Raw genomic sequence first — 25246 nt, 5'->3', positions numbered from 1 at the left:
ACAGTGGGGTCCAATACAGTTGGTAACCAATTAACACTGAAGTATAAATGTAACAGGTAGCTAACAGTTCCTATGTAAAGGGTGTGTCACAGCAGCATATAACCAACTAACAGTTATGGGTAAAATGTGTTAAATAACCAACAACTCTAGGTAAAAATATGTCACAGTGGTGTAAATGTAAAATGTGAGGTGTGTTAGAGAGAAAAAGGGTAACCAATGGGGTTTTATGCTAGACTTCAGTAATACAATTGAGGTTTGACAGCAGCAGGAGCGGGGTGAGCATGTGGGGGAAGGGATTAAAAGAAAGAGAGAGAGAGAGAAAGGCAGTGGTAGAGGAGTGAGGTTGGAGGATGGGGGAAAGAGGAGCACGTGGTGGAGCAGAGACCAAAGGCAGAGGCGCTGCGGAGGGAGATTTAAACTCAGGGGGACATAGAGAGCAGACAGGCTGCAAGTTTAAACAGCAGAGAGACTGCAACGAGTGACTGGGGAGCTCGGCGGGAGACACGGGCAAGCTCGGGGGTGGGGGGGGAGGTTAGGGCAGCGGGAAGACAGATTTAACCACAATTATACAGAACACAGTAAAATCTTATCTATGATCTAACTTAACCAAGACTACACAAATTAGCAAGTAACAGAACACAATGCAACAATTTTTTTTAAACCTAACTTACAGAGCACAATACAAACAATTCTTTAAACCTAACTTAACCACAGCTATGCAAAATGAAATTACAACTTATCTAGACTAAGAACCTGATTCTAATAGGTGCACCTTACACTATGCCGCCTCTTTGATTGGGAGGGGGAGCAGTTCCGGAGGGCAGAGTGGTGTGTGCCCAGGGTACAGCCCCGGGGGGGAGGGGGGTCTTAACTCGTGGTGACTGCAGCAGTGAGGTGGCTGCAAGCCGGCAGCCAAGGATACAGTCCAGAAAGGCACAGCCTAGCAGCGGCACAGGCTTATTTCCAGCAGCAAAGACGCTGCGGAGCAAGAAACAGATTACAGATACAGACCAAGGAGTTAGCTTGGGTCTGTCTGCTGGGGAAACAAGGCCAGCAGCTAGGACAGGGGGAGTTTGCAAGAGGGAGTTCTTACCAATCCCCAGGACAGCAGCAAGCACAGAGACAGGAACGGCAGTAGCATTGGAGGATGGAGAGAGGACTCGATTCGCTTACAATAATCAGGAGATCTCCAGGCACAAATTTGTTGTTCGTGGGAGGGGAGTTTAAAAACGGGGGTACGCTCAAAAACAAACGAGAGCAGGGAGAGGGCCCCCCAAAGACCCCAGCTAATCAGACCAGGTGGCAAAGCAAGGATCTTCTCCGAGGTCTGATCAGAAAATGTCCGGCTTTAAAGGCAAACTCAGGCAGTTTCCCACCAGTACTTTTGATTGGCTCCTCTTGATACAGGGGAGGAGAGAAGGCAGGGAAAGGCTGCAGGTAAGCATAGGCATGCCTGGGCATGTTCTGAGCCACAGGTAGGACTCATATGCTTAATTAGTTGGCCACTTCAGGTCTTGCATTTCTGGGCAGCGCTCCCCACACCGAGCCCGGGTCTGAACAAAGGAACCAAACAAAGAAGCAAGAAGCCCCCTCCCTAGGCAGAGCAATGGCTCCAGTTAGTCTGTACAAGCCATTCCTATGAATAGGGCTGTGACTTTAGTTAGCACAATGGCTGGGAGGGGTGGCCACACAGGACAAACAGAGGAGAGGGGAAAAAGGAATGCAGCAGGGGGACAGCTATAACAGACAGACCCAACTGGAAACACACCCATTCAATGACGATTACCCATTCACAATTACATTTTGAGACCTATCAGTTAGTCAGTTTTTAATCCATTTACCATGTGCCATGTTAATTTTATATTGTTCTAGTTCTTTAACTGAGATGTCATGTGGTACCAAGTCAAACACCTTATAGAAGTCTCTAATGTCAACACTATTACCTTTATCAACCAAACTTGTAATCTCACAAAAAAAAAATATTAAGCTAGTTCAACAGGATCTATTTTCCATAAACCGATGTTGATTTGCATTAATTACATTACCCTTCTTTAATACTTTATCAATCAAGTCCTCTATCAGCCACTCCATTATGTTGCCCAGAATTGATGTCAGGCTGACAGGGTTATAGTTACCTGGGTCATCCTGTTTTCCCTTTCTAAAAAAATGGCACTACATTAGCTTTCTTCCAGTCTTCTGAGACTGATTAAGTGCTTCAAGACTTATTGAAAAAAAAAATCAATATTAATGGTCCTGTGAGCGCCTCAGCCAGCTCTTTTAAAACTCTTGGATTAAAGTTATCTGGACCTGCTGGTTTTAAAATGTCTAACTTTAATAGCTTCTGTTTAACATCCTCCAGAGATATGAGTGGAATGGAAAGAGTGTTATCACCACCATTTAATTAGACTATATCATCTGTTTTTTCCCAAATAAAGTACAGAAATGTATATTGAACATGTCTGCCTTTTCTGCATCATTACTGATAACTCTGCCATTTCCATCTAATAATGGACCAATACCATTGTCAGCATTCTTTTTGTTCCTAATCTATTTTTAAAAATCCTTCTTATTGTCCTTAACTCTGCTGGCCATAGATTCCTCCTTCTTTCCCTTTGATTCATTTATAAATTTTCTATAGTTCATAACTTCTAATTTCTATGAACTTTCCCTTTCTTCCATTTGTTTATATATATACGCACACACACACATTATATATATTTAATTTTTATAGCTGCCTTCTTCCCTCTAAACCAGGTCAGTTTTTTAACCACCATGGCCTTCTTCTTCAGTTGCGTCTGACTTCATTGAGTTAACTCTGCATTGATCACCCAGGTCTGAGCACCTGGGTTAGCCCAGCCCAGGCGTGAGCAGACACACCACAAAGCCACACTAGAGTTACTATGTTCTCACTGGTGCTGTACATACCCACCTACATCACTAGGAATAATAGGGACATATCCAGGGCCAGCACCAGCGAAGGAAGCAGGTGCCAGGGGCGGCCAATAGAAAGGGGCGGCACATCTGGGTCTGCGGCGGCAATTCGGCGGCAGCTCAATCGCTCCTCTTCAGTCTTTGGCGGCGGGTCCTTCAATCGTTTTTTCTTCACCGCTTGGGGCAGCAAAAAAGCTGGAATTGGCCTTGGGCATATCCCATGATACTTTGTGCTGCATTTAGCTGAGCTTCTAAAATTCTTTCCCAGTGAATTGTTGGTGAACTTGTCAGTTCTTCTGGGCATCCAGGGGGAACTGTGGGAAGGCCTTGGAGGACTATCAGCACTTGAGTGATTTAGCCTATGTCCTCACTGCAAAATGGCAGGTTACTTCCCTGAGTGAAAGCCTCACTCAAGTTGTAGCCTACAGCCCCAGATGAGCCAATTAGCCTGGGGTTGAAAGTGCCACTAAACTCAGGTGAGAGGGATTTATGTGCATACAAGAAAGGAGCTGGGGCAATGCCTGAATCAGAGTCCAAGTTAATTTGCAGTGAAGATATACCCACAGACATACTTTGAAAGAGCTATAAGTTTAGGAAAGCTGTGTCACAACTCTTCATCGCTCCAAAACTCCAATTGTCATGTCTTTGATGTAACATACAGATGCACAGAACTTGAAAGTTGCAGCCTGTGAGCATACAGCTTTATTTCCAATTGTAATATCATCAGTTATATGAATCCATTTGAAAGTTTTACTGCTAAAGGTGGTACAAAGACATCCTTCAAATATTGGACCCCAGATTGGGAAAAACTATCTTCTTCTCCCATAGCCTGGCCCTCACTTTCTTGGAGTGCAATGTTGTTACAGTTTATCATTTGTTTTACTGAAAATATTTGAATTCTTCATTATGAGACATTGCACTTTTTTTTCCTCACTTGTTTTTGATCAGTGCAGGAGATGCATCACATGACAGTCCTGTACCTAAGATTGCAAGATAGAGGAAATTTTCAAATTCAAGGTGAGCTTTGTAAGTGGCTCTTCATTTGCTGCAGTGAAAGCATAATCATCCAATAAGTCATAGGCTAGGTCTTCACTTGCAGTGCTGCAGCTGCACTGTTGTAGCGCTTTAGTCTAGACCAGTGGCTCCCAAACTGGGGTTCGTGAACCTCTGGGGTTTCGCGAAATGTTCCAGGGGGTTCTCGGGAAAAAATTCCTTAATGGTGGACAGAGCTGTCCCTAGAAACCCGGGGCAGCATGGGGCCAGTAGCCTGGAGCCCCTGGACTTCCAAGACCTAAGCAGATAAAAACAAGCATATCTATCACACTGAGGAGATTTAAACTTCAAGACTCCTTATAAGAAATGGAAAGGGAGGTGGATATTTTTTGCTGTTTTTAAAATTAAATAGGCAGCTAGTATTGTTTTTAAAATTATTATGAAGAACAAGTTTAAGCTTTGTTGTAACATGCCTTGTTTGCCTGGACTGCTCAAGACCTGAATGCTTGTGTAGGAGGAACTCTGAGTTGGCTTCTTAAATACCTTCATGCTGTTTCACATCTGATACTCCTTGATGAAACATAGGAGCCTTGTCTTATAATAGGCTTATTCAAAGTGATACAAGCTACGAAAGTGAGATCTTGGAAGAGTGTTGCTGTTTTCACAATGTAGTAAAAATACTATAATGATAAATAATAATTAATAATAAATAGTGTGTAATAAGCGTGTCATAAAAACAAATTATATTTCCAAGATCACTGCTTTTATCATTTAAACTCAGGTAAAGGAGAAAATTCCTGGAAATATTCATTTTTAAGAGGGGGTTCATGAGACACAACATTTTAGTGAAAGGGGTTCACAGATTGTTAAAGTTTGGGAACCACTGGTCTAGACACTCACTTACAGTGACAAGAGGGGTTCTCCCATGGCTGTAGTTAATCCACCTCCCTGAAAGGCAGAAAGGTTGATGGAAAAATGCTTCCATTGACTTAGCACTGTCTAGACTGGTCAACTTAACTACGTGTTCAGGAGTGTGGATTTTTCAAACCCCTGAGCAATGTAGCTGGGCCATTCTAATTTTTTTAGTGTAGACTTTGGCCTCATGTGCAGGGACCTATCTTTTCTATATGTCTGCAAAGTGCTAAGTACACTTATGGTGAAATATAAGTAATTATTAGTGAAGGAGAATATCCAATACTTGTCAATCGCAGTAGGATTTTTATTATCTCTGTAAGCTACAATAAGTCACTAAAGGGCAACATAGTCACTCACACGCATGCTCTATTACAGGGGTGGGCAAACTCCGGCCCGCGGGCTGTGTCTGGCCCATCAGAACTTTTAATCTGGCTCTCAAGCTCCCCCCAAGAAGCGGGGTTGGGGGCTTGTCCTGCTCCAGCCAGGTAGCGGGGTCAGGGGCTTTCTGCGCAGCTCCTGGAAAAAGTGGCATGTCTTCCCTCTGGCTCCTATGTGTAGGGGCGGCCAGGGAGCTCTTCATGCTGCCCCCGCCCCAAACACCACCCCCGAAGCTCCCATTGGCTGGGAACCGTGGCTAATGGCAACTGCAGGGGCGGTGCCTGCGGATGGAGCAGTGCACAGAGCCACCTGGCTGGTGCCGTGCCTCCACTTAGGAGAAGGAGTGGGGACATGCTGCTGCTTCTGGGAGATGCTTGAGGTAAGCGCCGTCTGGAGCCTGCACCCCTGAACTCGCACACTCCCCCACCTCAAATCCCTGCTCCCACCCTGATCCCCCTCCCACCTTCTGAACCCCTTGGTCCCAATCCAGAGCACCCACCTACACCCTAACCCCCTCATCCCCAGCCCCACCCCAGAGCCTGCACCCCCAGTTAGAGCCCTCACTCCTCACCCCTCCCTGCACCCCAACCCCCAATTCTGTGAGCATTCATGGCCTGCCATACAATTTCTATAGCCAGATGTGGCCCTCAGGCCAAAAAGTTTGCCCACCCTGTTCTATTATATCACAACATGTTTTGCTCTCTCTTTGGGGCTCCACAGTCCATAAATATTTCCTTCCTGCAAGACCCACACTAAAATGCTGTCTTCACTGAGGCCTCAGATTTGTCCTTCTGTGGACTCTTAACACACCAAATGCCACCAAATGATTGTTAATGATACATGGTATCCACCTGAATTTTTCTGTTTATGCCTTTTTCATAAAGGATGCATTGTCCGTTATAATGCTGGCGATGATGTCGAAATCAGTTCCCAATAAAATCTATTGACTACAGTGGAGATAGTATCCAGCCCTTAATAATGACTTGTACCACAGTTGTGAATGAAAGGGATTGCATAATCTTAAAATGTGAGAAGGCTGGGATTGTGTAACACATGTGCCTAACAGGGAGATACCTCTTTAAGAGACCCACTGGGGTGGGGGGGAGGTAAGAGTGAGCTGTGTCTGGCTCATTGTTTTTTGTTTTTGTTTACATTCTTTAACATTTGTTTATTTTTAATGGGACAAACTGTTAATCAAAAATATGTATTAAAAATGGATATTTTGTTTGTAAAAAGGCCCAATCATACAACTCGTAGATGCATGCAAGTCTCATTGAATTCAGTGGTAGTTTGGCATACACCAAGACTGCAGAGTTACATGGCATTAAGGAAAACAAAGGGAGAAGAGTGTTATGGAAATACTGATCATGATATTTAGAAAAACCATGTGATTAGTGCCGCTATATTAATGTGATCCATATAACTGCTATTCTTCAGAAAAATTAAGGATTTTGATTAGAGTTCTTTTAAACTCACTATTCCCTTCGTACTGTGTGTATGTATTTTATATATATATATACACATACACACACACACACACACACATTGTGATAGGGTTGGGCCAGATGGCTACAGGAGAGTGATCCTATTGGGAGCCAGAAAGTGACCGCCCGCCCACTGCTAAAGGACCTCCCCCCAGCCTAAGGGGAGGATCCACAGGGCCTGGAAGCTCATTGTTCCTACTGGGATCCAGGAAGCAGGGCCGGCTCTAGGTTTTTTGCCGCCCCAAGCAAAAATATTTTTGGCTGCCCACCGTCCCAGCCCTGGGCTCCTCACTGCACCCCCCTGCCGTCCCAGCCCTGGGCTCTCCCCCCCCACCTGCACCCCCCTGCTGCCCCAGCCTTGGGCTCCCCCCTAGTCCCCCACCATTGCCCCCCACACACCTCCTGCCGCCCCAGCCCTGGGCTCTTCTGCCCCCCCCATCCCCCGCATCCTCCTTCCACCGCAGCCCTGGGTCACTGGTAACTCACTCCCAGGGCAGGTCATTCAGCAGGAGTTTTAGATGTGCACAGAACACAGCCAGGATTGGTTCCCATATGGTTACTGAACTGCAGTAAAGTGGAACAATTTTCAGCTTGGGTGATTGGAGGATATTTGGATGCATATTATAAGACTGTCCTACATAAATGAGGAAAAGTTGAGGTGCCTTTATTATTCTTTTCTTCCACTCTTTCTTTCTATGGGGAATTTGCCAATGCAATATCACTGTCTTCCTTTTAAACAAACAAAAGGCAATGGCTGTTGAAAATAGCAATTCCAGTCCTAATAACCACTGGGAAGCATTTCTTGCTCAATTTTATCCTGCTTTTTCTACAGCAAGTTACAGTGGATCGTTATATTTGATTTGGGAGAAATGAAGTAACAGCTGCCCAAACTGAGCTTGAGTACTCCTGAATTTTGAGGTGTTCAAATCTGGAAGGCAGATGCTGTGGGGGGGGAGGGCTGTAGCTCCGTAGGGGAGCACGGCAGCATGTATGCAGCAGCGTGTCTGGCGCTGCGCAAAGCCAGACACACTGGTCTGAGTGGCATGGTGGGGGGGGTGGAGAAGGGGTAGGGGGTTCCGGGGGGGGGCAGTCAAGGGACAGGGAGCAGGGGGGGTTGGATGGGGTAGAGGTTCAGGGGGGCAGTCAGGGGCAGAGAGAAGGGAGGGTTAGATGGGTCAGGGGTTTGAGGGGCAGTCAGGGGGACAGGCAGCAGTTGGATAGGCATGGGAGTCCCAGGGGTTTGTCAGGTGACAGATAGGGGGTGGGGTCCTAGAGGGGAAGTTGGGGACAAAGAGAAGGGAGGCTTAGATAGGGGGTAGGGTCCTGGGAGGGGGCAATCAGGGGACAAGGACCAGTGGGGCTTAGATAGGGGATAGGGTCCGGGGGGGCAGTTTGGGCAAGGGTCAGATGGGTTGGGGTTTCTGTGGGGGGCAGTTGGAGGGAGTGGATGGTGGCAGGGTGGGGCTACCCTCCCTCCCCATGGAGTGTCCTATTTTTTGAATGTTAAAATATGCTATCCCTACTCACAGTGCAGCTCTCCATTCACAACAGGCTGCAGCATGAGGTCTCAGCTTCTTCACTCCCTCACCCTCTTTCCTGTTGGTAGTGGCCAAGGGAATGCTGGGAAATGTAGTTCTTTCCCTGTTCCTGGCCTGGCTCTATAGACAGAGAGCTAACCAAGGAACTACAGCTCCCAGGGCCCCCTGTTGGTTCTCAGCTCCCATGCTGGATCCCTGCCACCCCTGCAAATGGGCTGCCCCAAACATGTGCTTGCTTTGCTGGTGCCTAGAGCCGCCCCTGCCAGGAAGTGGGCAGGCTCACTGCTAAAGGATTCCCCCCCCCCCAGCCTAAGGGGGGAATCCACAGGACCAGGAAGCTAATTGTTGCTGGGCAGATTAAGCACTCCACATGCAGAAGCTTCTGGAATTGGGTGTGGTAGTTTTGGGTCTGCTCCAATAGGTTCCCTGTTGCTGGAGTCAGACTCCATGAGGGCAAGCAGTCAGGGCAGCTGCTTTGCAGAAGGCCATGTGCCCTGTGTGAGTTGGGAGAAGCTGAGCCCAGGAGCAGAAAGCACGCTGTTGTCCCTAACTCTGAAGCATTTTGCAGCAGGCTATTGATATGGTTAACCCTCTAACAGGGAAGCATGGGAAATGCTAATTATAGCAAGGGGAAATTAGGAGGGAAAAATAACTTCTATTTTAATTGTAGGCTTTGAATGTTTTGATTTTAGCTAAACTGTTCTGGTTAAATTGTCTCAACTAGTCTGACTCACCAACTTTTCTTTAAATGTAGTAATGGAGAAAGTCATTTATATTTTCTATTCTCAGTTTTGTATTTTCTTGTAACAGGGTTTTCTTTAAATCTATACACTTAACAGAGTGATTGGTTAATCAGTGAGCTGACTGGCTGCAGTGATTTCAGCAGAGGAAGAGTCTGCAGGGATTCCAACTGAAGATTCCTACAAGCAAGTGGAGGGAAGATGTTGTTTTAGACTCAGCAGACTGTATAGATTTGGTGATCAAAGACTAACTGAGACTTAGATGAACTAAACCTAAGCTTTTGGGAACTTTCAGTTTCTTCTCACTGTATTTCTGTGGGGACTGGACTGTTCAGATTTTAATTTGTTTTCTTTATGTATAACTGAAGGTAATTGCGGATTATAAAATAGCCATGTCATGCTGTAAAAATTAGATTATTTGTTTATCATAAAATTTTATAAAGTTATTTAATTAAATTCATTTGTTTAGTTCCTTTTGGGACTTGAATGTGGGGAGGTTGACCCTGTGCAATCCTTGCTGAAAATCCTTAGAGACTGAACTATGGGTCTCCAGCTACTTTCTATGGGAGTTTTTTTGTTTTTGTTTTTAAGGCACTGGAGACGGGAACTGAAGTGAACTCTAGTCCACACAAAGGTTACAACTGCATGACATCAGATGTGATTTTATTTGTTCCAATCAAGTTAAGTAATTACACCTATGTTATTTCACCATGCTGTTTGCATCCTCCTGCTCTACCTCAGTTATGTATTTTGATTTTTTTTTTTATGACTGTCAATAGAACTATGAGCTAGATTCATTACAGGGTGAAGAAATCTGCCTTCCTCCCGCACTCACTTGAATCGTGAAATTAAGATAATTTTTCAAGCAGCCCTGAAACTAGAAACTTCGCTGTTTTACATCTTCATTTTTAAATGTTTGATAAACTGAATTGCACAATACAAATACTTGATTAAAATAGTTTAAAATGATTTTTAATCTGATTTGACAGCTTTTTATTTAATCAAAGCAGAGAATTTTCTTCTAATAGAAATGTAGGAATTGCCATTCTAGATCAGACCAATGGTCCATTTAATCCAGTATCAGGTCTCTGAAAGTGACCACTACAAGGTACTTCAGAAGAAGGTGCAAAACAGAATCTGGCAAGAACAGGGCAGTGGGCAATTACAAAAGATAGGTTTATGCTATTGCCATTTTACTTTCATTGGAAGGTGTCACAAGATAGAGGCCTTTAAAAAAAATTGGCATATCCCAATTTCTGAAGCATGTCTCTGAAGCATGTTTTAAAAGAAATCTTGATGCTATCTTAATTTTTTCTTGGCAGGTTCTTTGACTTTCCTATGTCAGGCTCTTTCAACCTCAGACTTTAACAATCATTATAAAAGGTGTTGAAAATATTGAGGAAATAGATCTTAAGGCTGACATCTCTCTAAATCAAGCAAATTACACTTGGTCCAAAACAAGAGAAGTATTTAATTCTGAAGAAATAATTCAATCCTTTTCAATTTTATAGCCAGAGTTGGTAGCACTGCATATAGTTGAAGTTGCCTGATACTTTCCACTATAAGATCCCATTTTCACTTGCTCATAGCTTTGCTAAACTTTAAGTGCTTGAGTTGAAAGTTTCCATGCTGGGTGTCTGCCATAGGCTGTTTTTTGTTTAGTTTAGTTTTGTTTGTTTTGAATTTTCAGCTAAAATGGGTCAGCTGTTTCCAAGAATGAAAATGGGGGAAACAGAAAATACACCACTTTGCCCATGTTAACAAATATTATTACAACTGCCATGCTGAGAAGCTCTAGCACCTCAATGCTTTTGGAGCAGGGACTTGAAATTTGGCTGGACATTGGGGTGGTGGAGAGGAAAAAGAAATCACACTGGTGCCTTGGGATAATTCAGTCAAATTTGGGTAAATGAGGAGTTTTTGAAAAAAGTCTCAGTTCACAAATGTTCAGTAGAGATCTGTTGGAGTTGGGCCACCAAATTCTTTGAGGATTTTTCTGTATGCACTGAACATGCACCATCCCAGGAATGCAGAGGCTGAGCAGGACTTTCCCTGTAATTGCTTCTTCCAGCTCCTGAGGGCTACAGTGGCCCCAGGCAAAGGAAGTGAGAGCAGGGAGACTCTTTCCTGTGCTGTACATACTCCCTCTGCTGACAACAGCCTGGAGAGATGGAGGGTTGGATTTTCATTGTTGCCAATTTTTGCAATTTTATTGTAAATCTTTCAATATTTGCTATTTTTCTTAAAGTCCTAGCTCCTGGAAAGATGTGATTGGGTGAGAATCTCAGTTTTCATTTTTTTAAATAAAAAAATAGTACATTTCTAGTCCTCATGGTTGTGGCAAAAATAGGGTTACTATATTTTGTGCCTCCAAATGGAGGACACTCCACGGGGCCCACGCCCCTGCCCCAACTCCGCCCCCTCCCCAAAGTCTCCGCCCCTCCCCTGCTTCCCGCGAACATTTGATTCGCGGGAAGCCTGAAGCAGGTAAGGGGGAGTGTGGGGGGAGGAGGCGCGGCCCAGGCTGGCCCCCCCGGCGGCTTCAGCCTGGGTCGGCTTGGGCCCTGGGGTGCCGGCCCCCGGCCGACCACCCCCGGCCCGCCCAGCACTGCCGGCCCCGTGACCCCGGCGGCCCGGTGCACCCCCCCGGCCCCGCAACCCCGGCCCCGCGGGCCCGGACCGGCTCGCGGGCCCGGACCGGCTCCCAGACCAGCCCCCTGGCTCGCGGGCCCGGCCCCCTGGCCCTGCGATCCCGGACCGGCTCCCGGCCCCGCGGGCCCGGCTCCCGGACCAGCCCCGCGGGCCCGGCCCCCCAGCTCCCGGCCTGGACCCCGGCCCGGCACCGCGCCCCCGGCCCCGCGCCCGGCCCAGCACTGTGGGCCCAGCACTGTGAACCCGGCTCCCGGCCCGGCACTCCACCCCTGGTTCCCAGCCCGGCACCGCGCGCCCGGCTCCTGGACCCCGGCCCGGCACCGCGTGCCCGGCCTGGCACCATGCCCCCAGCCCCCCGGCCCGGCCCCGCACCGCCAACCCCAGCCAAAGAGGCCCCGGCCGAGCACCACCGAGCCCTCCCTCCCTCCCGATTTTCCCGGACATGCCCGGCTTTTGGGGATTTCCCCCCCGGACGGGGATTTGAGCCCCCAAAAGCCGGACATGTCCGGGAAAATCCGGACGTATGGTAACCCTAGGCAAAAAGCCTGAAATGAAAATATGATTCAAATGCACCCAAAGGCTCAGACACTATATGAGAAATAAAAACATTAAACAAATCTTATGATTTTAAAGCTACTATTGTGATTTTGGGTGTCAGACTTATGATTTTTGAACACTTGGTTAGAAATGCTGTTACTCCTACAGAAAAATATGTATATTTTACAGGGCTATATTGATCACTGTTAAAATACAATGGGCCTTAGACAAATGTAAGTCACATTTTAATAAAGCAGTTAGCGTGTGCATTTGTTGTGCATTTAAAAGTTGCACACTAAAACTCACACTGACTTCAGTGGATGGAATGAAGGATCGGTCCCTTAATTGTAGAATATTTGTAAAGCATTTTAAAGATGAAGTCATAAGCAGCAAATCGTCTTTTTCTTGTAATAACCCAGTTATTTGAATGACTATGTTTGGTTCATTCTGCCGATTAAAAATTGTCAGTAAAACTTTATATTACTAACTAAAGTAAATTGTAGTCCCTGCAATTAAAATTTAGGAGATTTCAGAATATAATACTTATATAGAACTTTTCATCAGTAGTGCTTAAAGGCCCAGATCCTCTAAGGTATTTAGGCATCTAATTCCCACTGAAATCAAGGGGCACAGGGCAAATGTTATCCCCATTTTATAGATGGAGAAACAGGACAACTGAGAGATGAAGAGATATGCCAAAGGTCAGTGGCAATCAGGGACAAAACCCAGGATTCCTGCTGACGTGATGTATGAATTAATTTTAAAAAAGGCTAAATTTTTAGCCAAAAATTACAAACATAGGGATATACATAAGGAAAAGTATTCCAATCTGTACAGGAGTTTGCCGGGGCTCGACCCGCTCTGGGGCGGCGGGGAGCCACATCGACTCACTACCCGCTGGGGCTTGAGTGCTTTGTCTGGCTGCAAGGTCTCGCCCGGCAGCCCTTGCAGTCCTGAAAGATACAGGAAGCCTGACCCTGGCTCAGGGTGGGCACCAACGTTATGGCAGGGCTCAGACCCTTAGTCGGGGTTGAGCAACAGTAAACAAAGTATTTAGCCCAGGCCCTAGGTCAGGGCAGGACAACAAACATTGAGGCAGAGCTCAGGCCCTCAGGCAGGGCTGAGCCACAGTAAATAAAGTATTTAAGCCCAGGCCCTAGGTCAGGGCAGGGCAACAAACGCTGAGGCAGAGCTCAGGCCCGCAGGTAGGGCTCAGCAGGTAGGCCTGAGCCTCAACAGGCCTGGGAGAGGGGGAGACTGCCACCCACAGGTTGGGTGGCAGGGGGGACGCAGGCCCTCCCTCTCCACTGCGTCCCAGCCCAGGGCCCTAGCAGCAGCAAAAGACCCGCTGTTTCGTCAGTGGGGATCCTGGCCGCAACATACTGACATCGGCTCTGGCAGTGCTGCAGCCAGACTGGGGTCGGCTGCCTCCGGGCTACTTCCACACTCCCCCTCTGGGCCTACCTGGGTGCTGGCATCAGCCTCGGGGGGATCCTGGACCATGGGTTCATCCGGCCAGGGGTGGTTTGGCAAGTCTGGGAGCTCTTCCGGATAGGAGGCGCAGGGCAGGCCCGGCGGCTCCTCAGGGTAGCGGGCGCAGGGCAGGCTATGGGGAGCGTGAGTGCATCTCCCAGTAAACAAGAGTATTTTAAAGTCTTCCTATGAGAATGCCTGTTCCATGTCATTGCAGAGTTGGGGTTGGGATACAGCAAATACTCTGTTCTCTCCTCGCTCCTTCACTTGTGTCTTTCCATTGTAAATGCATCAGGCAGGGGCCTGATCTACAGCTGTACAATGCCCTGGACATTTACAGAACTAATGATTACCACCAAATTTAGTCTTCAGTGAAGGATTTGTCCATACCAAGTTGCAGGTTTTAAACATCAATTATTTTTACTGTAGCTCTGTTTGTGGATGTATGGGTTTTTGTTTTTTTAACAATGAGAATGGTGTTTACTTTTCATACTTACATAACTCAAATCGCTGAAAAGAATTTGCTCAAATTTAAACAAACAAACAAAGCACATTTAGGCAGACCTCAAGCATGGACATGGACAAGTTCAACCCCAAAAGGTAAATGTTATGAGCATGCAAGAACAGGGGCTTAAATGAAAAATAGCCTGCCATTTTATCTTTAGCAGGCACAAACACACGTTTAATGGGACTACTCATAGTGTATAAAGTTAAAGGTTTAAGTCTTTGCAGGACTGGGGGCTAATATTGTATTTCAGATACCTGTATGGTGATCACCTGTAAACTATTAAAACTTAAACAAGTAAGTTTTTAAAAGGGCTTCTTATGGGGGAGGGAAGAAAAAGGGGAAGAGGAGAACCTGACATCACACAAATGTTGACTCAAGGACATTTTAAAATGCATGCAGTAATATATAAGACATGTCTATCTACAGCAGCTAGCAGGTGTTCGCTTTTATTTTCTCCTCAGAGATATAGCTTGTAATAAAACTTTGTGTACACACACCACACCCCCATACACATTTTATTTTAAAGTTTCATGTTTTCTATTCACCCCCTCGACATTTACATTTTTCCATTAAAAATCCACTTTATTCTTTTTTGTTGTTTAACTAAATCCTTGCCTATTTTTAAGTATATTAAACACCTGTGTCACAGAGAAAGGTGTATCACCCACCTTCTGCAGCTGGAGAAACTGAGGCAGCAGCCACCCCCGACTGCCCCTCTACCTCGTGCGTCTCTCACCAGCCCCCTTCCCGCTCCACCCCATGTGACTGGGGAGTAGCTTTTTCCTTTTGAGAAGAGGGATTTGGTGGGGATCACTGGCGTGAAAAGGCTCAGCCATGGGCTTGTCAGAACGTTGCAATCAGCGGGATGTCTCCAGCCCCTGAGCCTCCCATTACCCTGCTCAGCATTTCAGGCTGGTGGCCACGGCAGGGACTCTTTCTGCTGAAGGCTCAGCTGCCCCCTCCGACCAACCTTTCCTAGAGCAGCTGAGACCGTCCACGCCGCCCGGCTGCCTCCCGCAGAGCCTCGAGCCCCAGGAGAGGGGGAGACAGACCCGAGCCCTTCTCACCCCCGCCCTCCCATGGGCGGGCCTCGGGGACCTGACTGGACGGCTCCTGCGTCAGTCAGCGGGCAGGGCACGGCCCCTGGGGGGATTACACCGCCTGCGCCCGGACTGCAGCGCTTGTCCCGGGAGATGCGGGCGCTGCCGTTGCTCCGAGCCGGAGCCATGCGGGTAGGAGCGCGCTCCGGGATGCTGCTGCCGGGAACTGGGGGTGGGGCAACACCGGCCCTGCACCCCTTCCCCGGCTTTGCCTGGCCCCGGCGGGCTAAGGGGCACCGGCCGGCTTCAGCCCGGCGTCTAGAGCGAGGGGCGGTGGGACAAGGAGGCGCTGAGCCCCTAGAGCCCGCGGGCCGCGGCGAGCGGGGCTCCGTCCCCCGAGTCACACGGCGTCTCTGTTTGCTTCCAGGAGGCGGGCAGCCTGTGCCTGGCGCTCCTGCTCCCGGTGGTGGCCGGGTTGGAGTTCAGCTATCACCACAGCGAGCAGCTGGAGACCTTCCTGAAGGAGGTGCACCAGCAGCACCCCTCCATCACCGCCCTGCGCAGCATCGGGCGGTCCGTGGCAGGTAGGCTGCTGCCGGGCCAGCTCCAGGGCAGTTTGAGAGCTGCTGGGGGGGGGGGTCTGTCTGTCTGTTATAAAGCATTTGAAGAGCAGCCAAAATAAAAAGTCAGACAGTATAAAGATGTTTATCCGTATGTTAATTCATTAACTTATGACGAATGGCTAGTGGGGAAACCCACGTCTGATCTAACTGCACCTCCTTGACTTATGACTTCTAGCCAAACACTAAATAATTCTCAACTCGGTATTTTGTGCCCGGGAGCAGATGCTTTGATATTTGACATACTCAGGTAGTTGATTGCAGTACAAGTAAAGGGCTTGGCGACTACTCTATTTTTGTAGTGCCTAGCATCTGTCTACTTAAATCTGCCCCTTCAGCGAATTGTGTGTGTGTGTGTTTAAATTTAAATTGTTACTACAGCTTGAGAGACGCAAAATTCCTCAATGCAGCATTTAGTACAGTGTATATTAAACCACGATGTAACTTGTCCTTTGAAATATTGCTCTGAAGTTAGACAGTTCCTGGGCTACAACTTCAAAAATAGAGCTGATTCCAATACACCTCTACCCGGATATAACGCTGTTCTCGGGAGCCAAAAAATCTTACCGTGTTATAGGTGAAATATGTCAAACTTGCTTTGATCCGCCGGAGTGCGCAGCCCCGCCCCCCTCCCCCCCCCCAGCACTGCTTTACCTGAATTCGTGTTATATTGGGTCGTGTTATATCAGGGTAGAGGTGTATTTTTAAAATGGGTGTAAGATGTCCAACTTACTAAAAGTCCAAGCCAGTCAGAGCTACAACAATGATATTGTAATGTGTATTTTCTAATTTATGGATAACTTTAAAAGATAATATTCTTCCTGGATTCACTCACTAGTCCAACAATACAAGACTGACTGTAAAAAATACTTAGGTGCTGAAATCAAGACTATTGTGTCCCTCATTTAACACCGACTCTCAAACTCCTTGGGAAAATATAGCCAGTTACAGCTTGAGGCTTCTGCCTTTATGTAGATAGATTAGCTTGATTTATCTTTTAGATTTCAGCACTGTCGAAGATACACATAGCTGTGCCTGGGTTTTTTTATTTAAAGAAATTTAAAATCTCAGTTTAATAAGGACATTAGTGCGCACCTACATTTATGCATGTCTTGTCAAGTGTTCTGAAAAGAAACTTATGTACAGTACTTTATCATTTGATCAAGGAACAATGAAATTATTCTAAGAAATACGGTATAAAGTTAGAGATGAGGAATTACATTCTTGAGAAACATCTGTTCACATAATCCTGATTAATCTGTTTTTGCTTAAGCAAGAGCAATTGTAGCAATGATTAAATCTATGATTGTGTTCTAGATAAAGCTGCATCATTATAGGCAGATTAGCATGAAGAATTATAGTAGCTAGAGTTGCTCTTTCATGTATGGTTAAAAATAAAGGTAAATGTGTGACTTCATATTTTCTGACTGCAACAGTACTTGTCTGGAAAAGAATTTGATTTTTAAAGTCCAGTCTCTTCTGTTTTGGCTAGATATCAATCATCATTGGTGTTAACTGTGAAAGCAGCTGCCAGACCACTCACTCTTGATTTAAGGAAATAACTGATCAGCAAGTAATGTTAATGCACTTTTAATATTTGTATCTTGAAGGATCTTAACTGTTAAATATAGAGCCAAATCCTGCCTTCATTGCCATCCCGGAACTGCACAGGCTTCTGTGTGGCGAAACTAAAGTTGAACTTGGACCCTCTCACAAGACTAAACTTTTCTAACTTAAGTGCTTAAAATATGGCCCCTAAATAAATATTTAGGCACCTGAAAAATCAGATCCCTTCATTTAGAAGAACTGAGCACGCACAACTCCCATTGACTTAAAACCCTAAACTGGAAATGCACTTATCCTTTGTCAGTGAGCAAAGATTACCAAGGATTTTGGCATCCCTTTTCCCTGTTCTGCTTAAGCACATGGGAGAGGTGGGAGCCAAAAGTGTTGTCTCAGGAGCGCCCCCCTGCTCTGCCTGCTAAACTTCCATCATGCAAAGTGAAAAGAGAAGCACTTTGCTCCCTGCCCTTCCTAAGCACTTTAAGCAGAGCAGTGAAAGGAGTAGATAGGCACTGAACAATGTATCAATACCACATAGAGCAGGGTGGGGCAGACAAATGAAGATGATAGGGAACCCGGCAGGAGAAGACAGCAGTATTGCATTTTTCATCCACCACAAGTATTTGGAGGAGTGGGGGGAAGTGGTATCTCAGGTCTTGGCTACACTTGCGAGTTGCAGGGCTGTAAAGCTGCCCCCAGTGCTGTAACTCACTCCCCGTCCACACTGGCAGGGTATTTGCAGCACTGTATCTCCTTGGTTGCAGCGCTGCATGTACTCCACCTCTCCGAGAGGAATAGCAAGTGCAGTGCTGCCGCTGCAGCACCAGTGTGGCCACCCAATGCGCTGTGAATGGCTTCCAGAATTATTCAACAGTATCCCACAATGCCTGTTCTAGCCACTCGGGTCATGAGTTCAAACTCTACTGCCCTGGCCTCAGGTAACCAACCATGTGACCGACCCTTTACATTCCCCGGGAATTTTAAAAATCCCCTTCCTGTTTGCTCAGCCCAGCGTGGCGTGGAGTGCTATCAGCGAATCTTTCCAGGTGCCCATGCCTCCACGCGCCAAGCGAGCCCCAGCATGGAGCAATGGCGAGTTGCTGGACCTCATCAGTGTTTGGGGGGAGGAAGCTGTCCAGTCCCAGCTGCGCTCCAGCCGTAGGAATTACGATACTTTCGGGAAGGTATCAAAGGATATGATGGAAAGGGGCCATGACCGGGACGCCCTGCAGTGCAGGATTAAAGTCAAGGAGCTGCCGAGTGCCTACCGCAAAGCCCGCAACGCAAACGGCCGCTCGGGTGCTCCCCCCGCGACCTGCAGATTCTACAAGGAGCTGGATGCGATACTTGGGGTTAACCCCATCTCCACTCCGAGCACCACCATGGACACTTCAGAGCCGGTGTGGGGGGGGGAAGGAGGAGGAGGAAAACGGGAGTGATGGTGGTGGGCCGGATGGAGACACCCTGGAATCCCTGGAGCCATGCAGTCAGGAGCTCTTCTCGAGCCAGGAGGATGGTAACCAGTCGCAGCGGCCGGTACTTGGTGGAGCACAAACAGAACAGCAGGTTCCCGGTAAGCTTTTTTTTTTTTTTTTTTTTTTTTTCCGGGAAGGAATTTTTTCGGTGCAGGCTCTTTGGGAGAGGAGGGTTAAGCGTGCATTGATGTGGTTTATCACATCGTGGTAATCAGCCTCGGTAATCTCTTTGAATGTCTCATCCAGAACATGTGCAATGCGCTTGCGCAGGTTTATAGGGAGAGCCACCGTGGTCCTTGTCCCAGCCAGGCTAACGTGTCCACGCCACTGTGCCGCGAGGGGCGGGGGGACCATTGCTGCACACAGTCAAGCTGCTTATGGGCCAGGGCAGAAGCCGCATAGCAGTAGAAGACCCTCCCCCTTGCTTCCCAGGTCACCCTCAGCAGCGAGATATCGTCCAGGACAAACTCCTGTGGAAAATGTTGGGACAGTGTTCAGTGTAGGTGCCCCCTGAAGCTGTTGGCTCTCCCCCAGGCACAGAAACCCAGAGGACAGTGCAGCTCTGAAACAATCAGTCCCCCTTACTCACCATTTTGAGGCTCCTGGGGGATGTGTGTGCTCTGTTTCGGACGGGAAAATTATGCTATTGCGTAGACCCTGTGTGTTTTTTACTCCTTAAGTGCGGGGGGAATCATTACTCTGTCAGGTATAAACAATGCTGCCTCTGTTAAATGTTACTTTTGCCTATACAGCTGCATTAACCTTGAGACCTCAGCCGTCCCTCTTATCGCCTGCTCAGAGACTGCAAAGACTCAGGAAGAGACCGCGAAAAAGCAAAGAAAACATGTTGCAAGAAGTGATGCGGTAATCTATTAAAGAGAACGAGAAGGCACAGGACTGGAGGGAGAGAGAAAGCAGGATCCGCCAGGAAAACGCAGCGCACCGGCAGCAAAGCACCGTGCACCGCGGTGCAGCAAAGCACTGATAGGCTCATCAGCATCCTGGAGCGCCAAGCAGATGCTCTCCAGGAGCTGGTAGCCATGCAGAAAGAGAAGCCGTACCGAAAACGCAAACGCCACCCCCCCTACAGCCCTTGTCCCAAAAATTTCCGTTGTGCCCCTCTGTCACCTCCAACCCACTTTCCCCAACTTCCGTGTTCTTCATGCCACCCGCTGCCTCCAACACCAGCATCTTCAGCACCCAACCCTGAAGACCACGACCCTTACCCTCTGCACTCAACCCCCCTCACCATGCAGTATAGCTGCCCTGAAGTGCAGCTCTCACTGCACAGCACACCAGACAGGACATACACGAATCTGTGATTGTACTGTTCCCCACTCCACCCCCTTTTTTCTTTTCAATAAATAATTTTTTTTTCTTTTCAATAAATGGATTCTTTGGCTTTGAAAACATTCTTTATTATTGCATAAAGTAAAAGACTCCTTAGCCTGGGAAATAAACAGGCACTGCAAGTCTGCTTGTCTGCTAAGCAGACACTGATTCCTAAAGATTGGAACTATTGCACTTCACTCCCGTGCAGGGCACCAGATATCACTGCTAGTTTTCAGCCTCAGATTGCTCCCTCAAGGCATCCCTAATCCTTGCAGCCCCGGGCTGGGTCCCTGTAATAGCCCTGCTCTCTGGCTGTGCAAATTCAGCCTCCAGGTGTTGAACCTCAGAGGTCCATGCCTGAGTGAAGCTTTCACCCCTTCCCTTCACAAATATTATGGAGGGCACAGCACGCGGATATAACTGCGGGGATGCTGCTTTCGGCCAAGTCCAGCTTCCCATACAGAGATCGCCAGCGGGCCTTTAAACGGCCAAAGGCACACTCCACAGTCATTCGGCACCGGCTCAGCCTGTAGTTGAACTGTTCCTTGCTGCTGTCAAGGCTCTCCAAGGATCACAATGGGCATTTCAACTTCCCCTACTGTGATCTTCCGCTCGGGGAAAAAAGTCCCGGCCTGCATCTTCCTGAACAGCCAAGTGTTCCGAAAGATGCGTGCATCATGCACCTTTCCAGGCCAGCCTGTGTTAATGTCAATGAAACACCCACAGTGATCCACAAGCGCCTGGAGAACCATAGAGAAATACCCCTTCTGATTAACGTACTCGGATCCTTGGTGGGGTGGTGCCAGAATAGGAATGTGCGTCCCATCTATCGCCCCTCCACAGTTAGGGAACCCCATTTGTGCAAAGCCATCCACTGTTTCCTGCGCGTTACCCAGAGTCACGGTTCTTCTGAGTAGGATGCGATTAACGGCCTTGCAAACTTGCATCAACACGATTCCAGCGGTCAACTTTCCCACTCCAAACTGATTTGCGACCGACCGGTAGCTGTCTGGAGTTGCCAGCTTCCAGATTGCAATAGCCACCCGCTTCTCCACTGGCAGGGCAGCTCTCAATCTCATGTCCTTGCGCCGCAGGGTGGGGGCAAGCTCCTCACACAGTCCCATTAAAGTGGCTTTTCTCATCCAAAAGTTCTGCAGCCACTGCTCATCATCCCAGACTTCCATGACGATGTGATCCCACCACTCGGTGCTTGTTTCCCGAACCCAAAAGCGGCGTTCCACGGTGCTAAGCATGTCCGTGAATGCCACAAGCAATTTCGTGTCGTACGCGTTACGCGTCTCAATAGCATCGTCGGAATCCTCACCCTCACTCTCACTGTCACTTTGGATCTTAAGGAATAGTTCGATAGCCAAACGTAACGTGCTGGCGAGACTCGTCAGCATACGCCTCAGCAGTTCGGACTCCATTTCCCGCAGACAGATCGCGCTGCACAGAAACCGTTGAAAGATGGCGCCAAAGGTGGACGGAAACAAAGGGATTTCTGGGATGCGAAGCGATGCATCATGGGGCATTAGGACAGGACCCAGAATCCTCCGCACCCACGCCCCCTTCCCACGACCCATGGCGCCAGAATGGGAAAAGGTGCTCTGTGGAATAGCTGCCCATAATGCACCGCTCCCAATAGCGCTGCAATTGCTGTAAATGTGGCCACGATAGTGCGCTTGGCAGCTGTCAGTGTGGACCGACTGCAGCGCTCTCCCTACTCAGCTGCACGAAGTCAGGTTTAACTCACAGCGCTGTACATCTGCAAGTGTAGCCAAGGCCTGAGGTTTGGGTGGAGCAACAAGGTCCTTTAATTCTCAGCAGCCAGCAGAGGATCTCATCCCACTTCCAGTAACAACAGTTAGAGACCTTCCCACATGACCACTAGCAGAGATAACTGGCTTCCAGAATGCGACAGCAGCAGCCGTGTGTTGCATCACAGCAGGGTTGAGGGATGGGGTGCTGGGGCTCCTGCTGACCAGGAGTGAGCGGACCGGGAGTGAAGCCAGTGCTACCTGACCAGGCCATGGTGGGGACGCTGGCGTAGCCCGAGGGGCCCGAGCTGCTGGACAGGAAGCGGTCTGGTGAGTGAGTGCTGGACAGCCCCAGTTCTGGCCTGCCGCCCAGGCCCAGCCACTGGCTGCCATCCCTGAGCACACTGCGCCCCTCAGGCTGCCTGAGCTGGACACCGTGGGCCAGGTGCTGCTGGTGAGCAGAGCCCTGCGCGGTTGTAGCCACATCCAATACACTATCTGCAAAAATGGTCTGCGGATATGAAGTGGATATCCATGGATTTGCAGGACTCTACTAATAGTTCTATCTAATCTTGTAGTTACAATGGCGTATAAGACCTTATACCAATCTAGTAAAAAATAGGAAAACAAGTTGAGGTAATGGGAGGAGGAGGAAAAGGGAATATTTTTCATGCTGTTTTTCAGATCCTGGGCTAGATAAATTTAACATCTTTTGAAGGTGCACAGACCGCATCAGTCGCTGTTAATTCTACCCTCTTCTGTGCAAAATCTACCCTGGTTTACACTTCCTTCAGTGCAGTTTAAGTCAGTAGGTTTGCATGAGGTTTAAGTTAGGGGAGAATTTGGTCTTTATGATATGATTTTTAGATCCACATGTGGCATTTTGCATTATTTTAGACATGATGTTTGAACATGTAACTTTATCTTTATTATTATTATTATTCTATTTTGTGCTCAATGCTGAGCTTCTGAAAATCAGGCTTTAAGATTTACACAGACATCTTTCTGACTGTAAAGTGACAGCTTCCTAATTTTAATTGCTCTGTGGGCAAAATTCTTTCTGCACTTACAGTACCATTAATAATGGGAACTGGTATAACTCAGGGGAGAATTTAACCCATTATCTTTGGTGTCTGTTTACTTTGAATAAAACAAATTCTTCTGCCACGCTTAGCTCACTTTTCCAAAGTTATGTAGTGCTAGGTTCTATTCTGCCTCCTGGAACAACAAATGTTATCAGCTAAATTCTGATTGCAGAATTTTTTTACTGGCGATGAGAAAGAACAGAGTTTGTTATTTTAAATCCCAGGCTGATTTTGCAGTGCTTGCAGTTGGAAAAATTCTGTCTGACAAATTATATGGCACTCATCAATAATAAATGCATAACTTCATCATTTCATTTTTAGGATAATATTTTCTACTAACTGCAACTTATTTATTGAATAGTTAATTTATTTCTAGAAACCCAGCACTTACTGTTGCACTGAATTAATGTTCTTATATGATCCTTAGATAAGAACATAGAACATAAGAAAGGCCATACTGGGTCAGACCAAAGGTCCGTCTAGCCCAGTATCCTGTCTTCTGACAGTGGCCAATGCCAGGTGCCCCAGAGGAAATGAACAGAACAGGTAATCATCAAGTGATCCATCCCCTGTTGCTCATTCCCAGCTTCTGGCAAACAGAGGCTAGGGACACCATCCCTGCCCATCCTGGCTAATAGCCATTGATGGACCTATCCTCCCTGAATTTATTTAGTTCTTTTTTGAACCCTGTTATAGTCTTGGCCTCCACAACATCCTCTGGCAAGGAGTTCCACAGGTTGACTGTGTGTTGTGTGAAAAAATACTTCCTTTTGTTTGTTTTAAACCTGCTGCCTATTAATTTCATTTGGTGGCCCATAGTTCTTGTGTTATGATAAGGAGTAAATAACACTTCCTTATTTACTTTCTCCACACTAGTCATGATTTTATAGACCTCTATCATATCCCCCGTTAGTTGTCTCTTTTCCAAGCTGAAAAGTCCCAGTCTTATTAATCTCTTCTCATATGGCAGCCATTCCATGCCCCTAATCATTTTTGTTGCCCTTTTCTGAACTTTTTCCAAGTCCAATATATCTTTTTTGAGATGGGGCGACCACATCTGCACAGAGTATTCAAGTTGTGGGCATACCATCTATCCCTCTTAATAATGCCCAACATTCTGTTTGCTTTTTTGACTGCCGCTGCACATTGAGTGGATGTTTTCAGAGAACTATCCACAATGACTCCAAGATCTCTTTCTTGAGTGGTAACAAAGAATTTAGTGTATAGGTGGGATGACTGAAGAGAGAGAAGCCAAAGTTATAGCTACAGAGGGTCCTGTGGCACCTTTGAGACTAACAGAAGTATTGGGAGCATAAGCTTTCGTGGGTAAGAACCTCACTTCTTCAGATGCAAGTTATAGCTATTATCCTAAGATTATGTACTGCAGCTTTGATTGGGATTATGAAGGATATTTAACTGTAATTGAGGCACCATTCTTAAACAGAATATTGATCAGCCCAAGAAGGTCTCACTGTGTAATGAGTTCCACATGATGGAAGGGTCCATCCTCACTGAGCTCATCGCATGATTGGGGTCATAATGACTAAACAAGCAATGTATCTTTGTAGGGACTGATTAGTAAGGTTACACATTGCAGTTCTTTAAAACAGAGATATGTGTAAAGCAGTAATACTGCATTTCACGTGCATAATGTGGCCAAAGTAGATACTGTATCTTAAACTTGCAAAATGTACTTCTAAGCATATGTACAAAAAACCCTCCACACTAAAGAGAGAATCAAAAAGTTGTCCCAATATCAAGGACTCTACCAAATTAAAGAAATCAGTGAAATTCCCATTCCCTCCCTGTGCAAGCAGAGCAGACTCATTGCATGTCCTGAAAGTCAACACCAGCTCTTTTGCAGTGTTGTAGCTGTGTGGGTCCCGGGTATGAGAGAGACAAGGTTGGAGAAGTAATATTTTATTGGACCAACTTCTGTTGGTTGAAGGTAAAAGCTTTCGAGCTAACAGAACTCTTCTTCAGCTTGTACCTCCCACCAACAGAAGTTGGTCCAATAAAAGATACTTCCTCATTTACCCCATCTCTAACAGCAGCTCTGACAGACCAATGGGAAGAATGAATTCTGGGCTGAGAATGCCATGTTCCCAGTCCCTAGACATTTAAATCTGAGGGTTGGGCATCTCAGCTGATATGCTGTCAACATGAAACAAGGAGAGGTGGGATCTAAAGAAGATGTACATAGTGGAAACACCAACATTAATTGC

The 25246-nt window shown here is 47.0% G+C and overlaps 1 protein-coding gene across 2 annotated transcripts in view; it reads left to right on the top strand.

Moving 5' to 3' along the window:
* The first annotated feature begins 15080 nt into the window (after positions 1 to 15080).
* CPM (carboxypeptidase M) overlaps positions 15081 to 25246 on the top strand; it is a 56585-nt gene continuing 46419 nt past the window's right edge. For both annotated transcript variants that reach the window (XM_034771132.1, XM_034771141.1), the window contains exons 1-2: positions 15081 to 15381; positions 15617 to 15773. In XM_034771132.1, the coding sequence (XP_034627023.1) occupies positions 15229 to 15381; positions 15617 to 15773 (310 nt within the window). In that variant the 5' untranslated portion in view covers positions 15081 to 15228. The remainder of the gene's footprint in view (positions 15382 to 15616; positions 15774 to 25246) is intronic.

The sequence above is a fragment of the Trachemys scripta genome, chromosome 1, assembly GCF_013100865.1.
Source record: "Trachemys scripta elegans isolate TJP31775 chromosome 1, CAS_Tse_1.0, whole genome shotgun sequence".
In the NCBI taxonomy this organism is placed as follows: Eukaryota; Metazoa; Chordata; order Testudines; family Emydidae; genus Trachemys; species Trachemys scripta.
The sequence above is the reverse complement of the archived record's forward strand: the minus strand, read 5'-3'. Positions and strand labels throughout refer to the sequence as shown.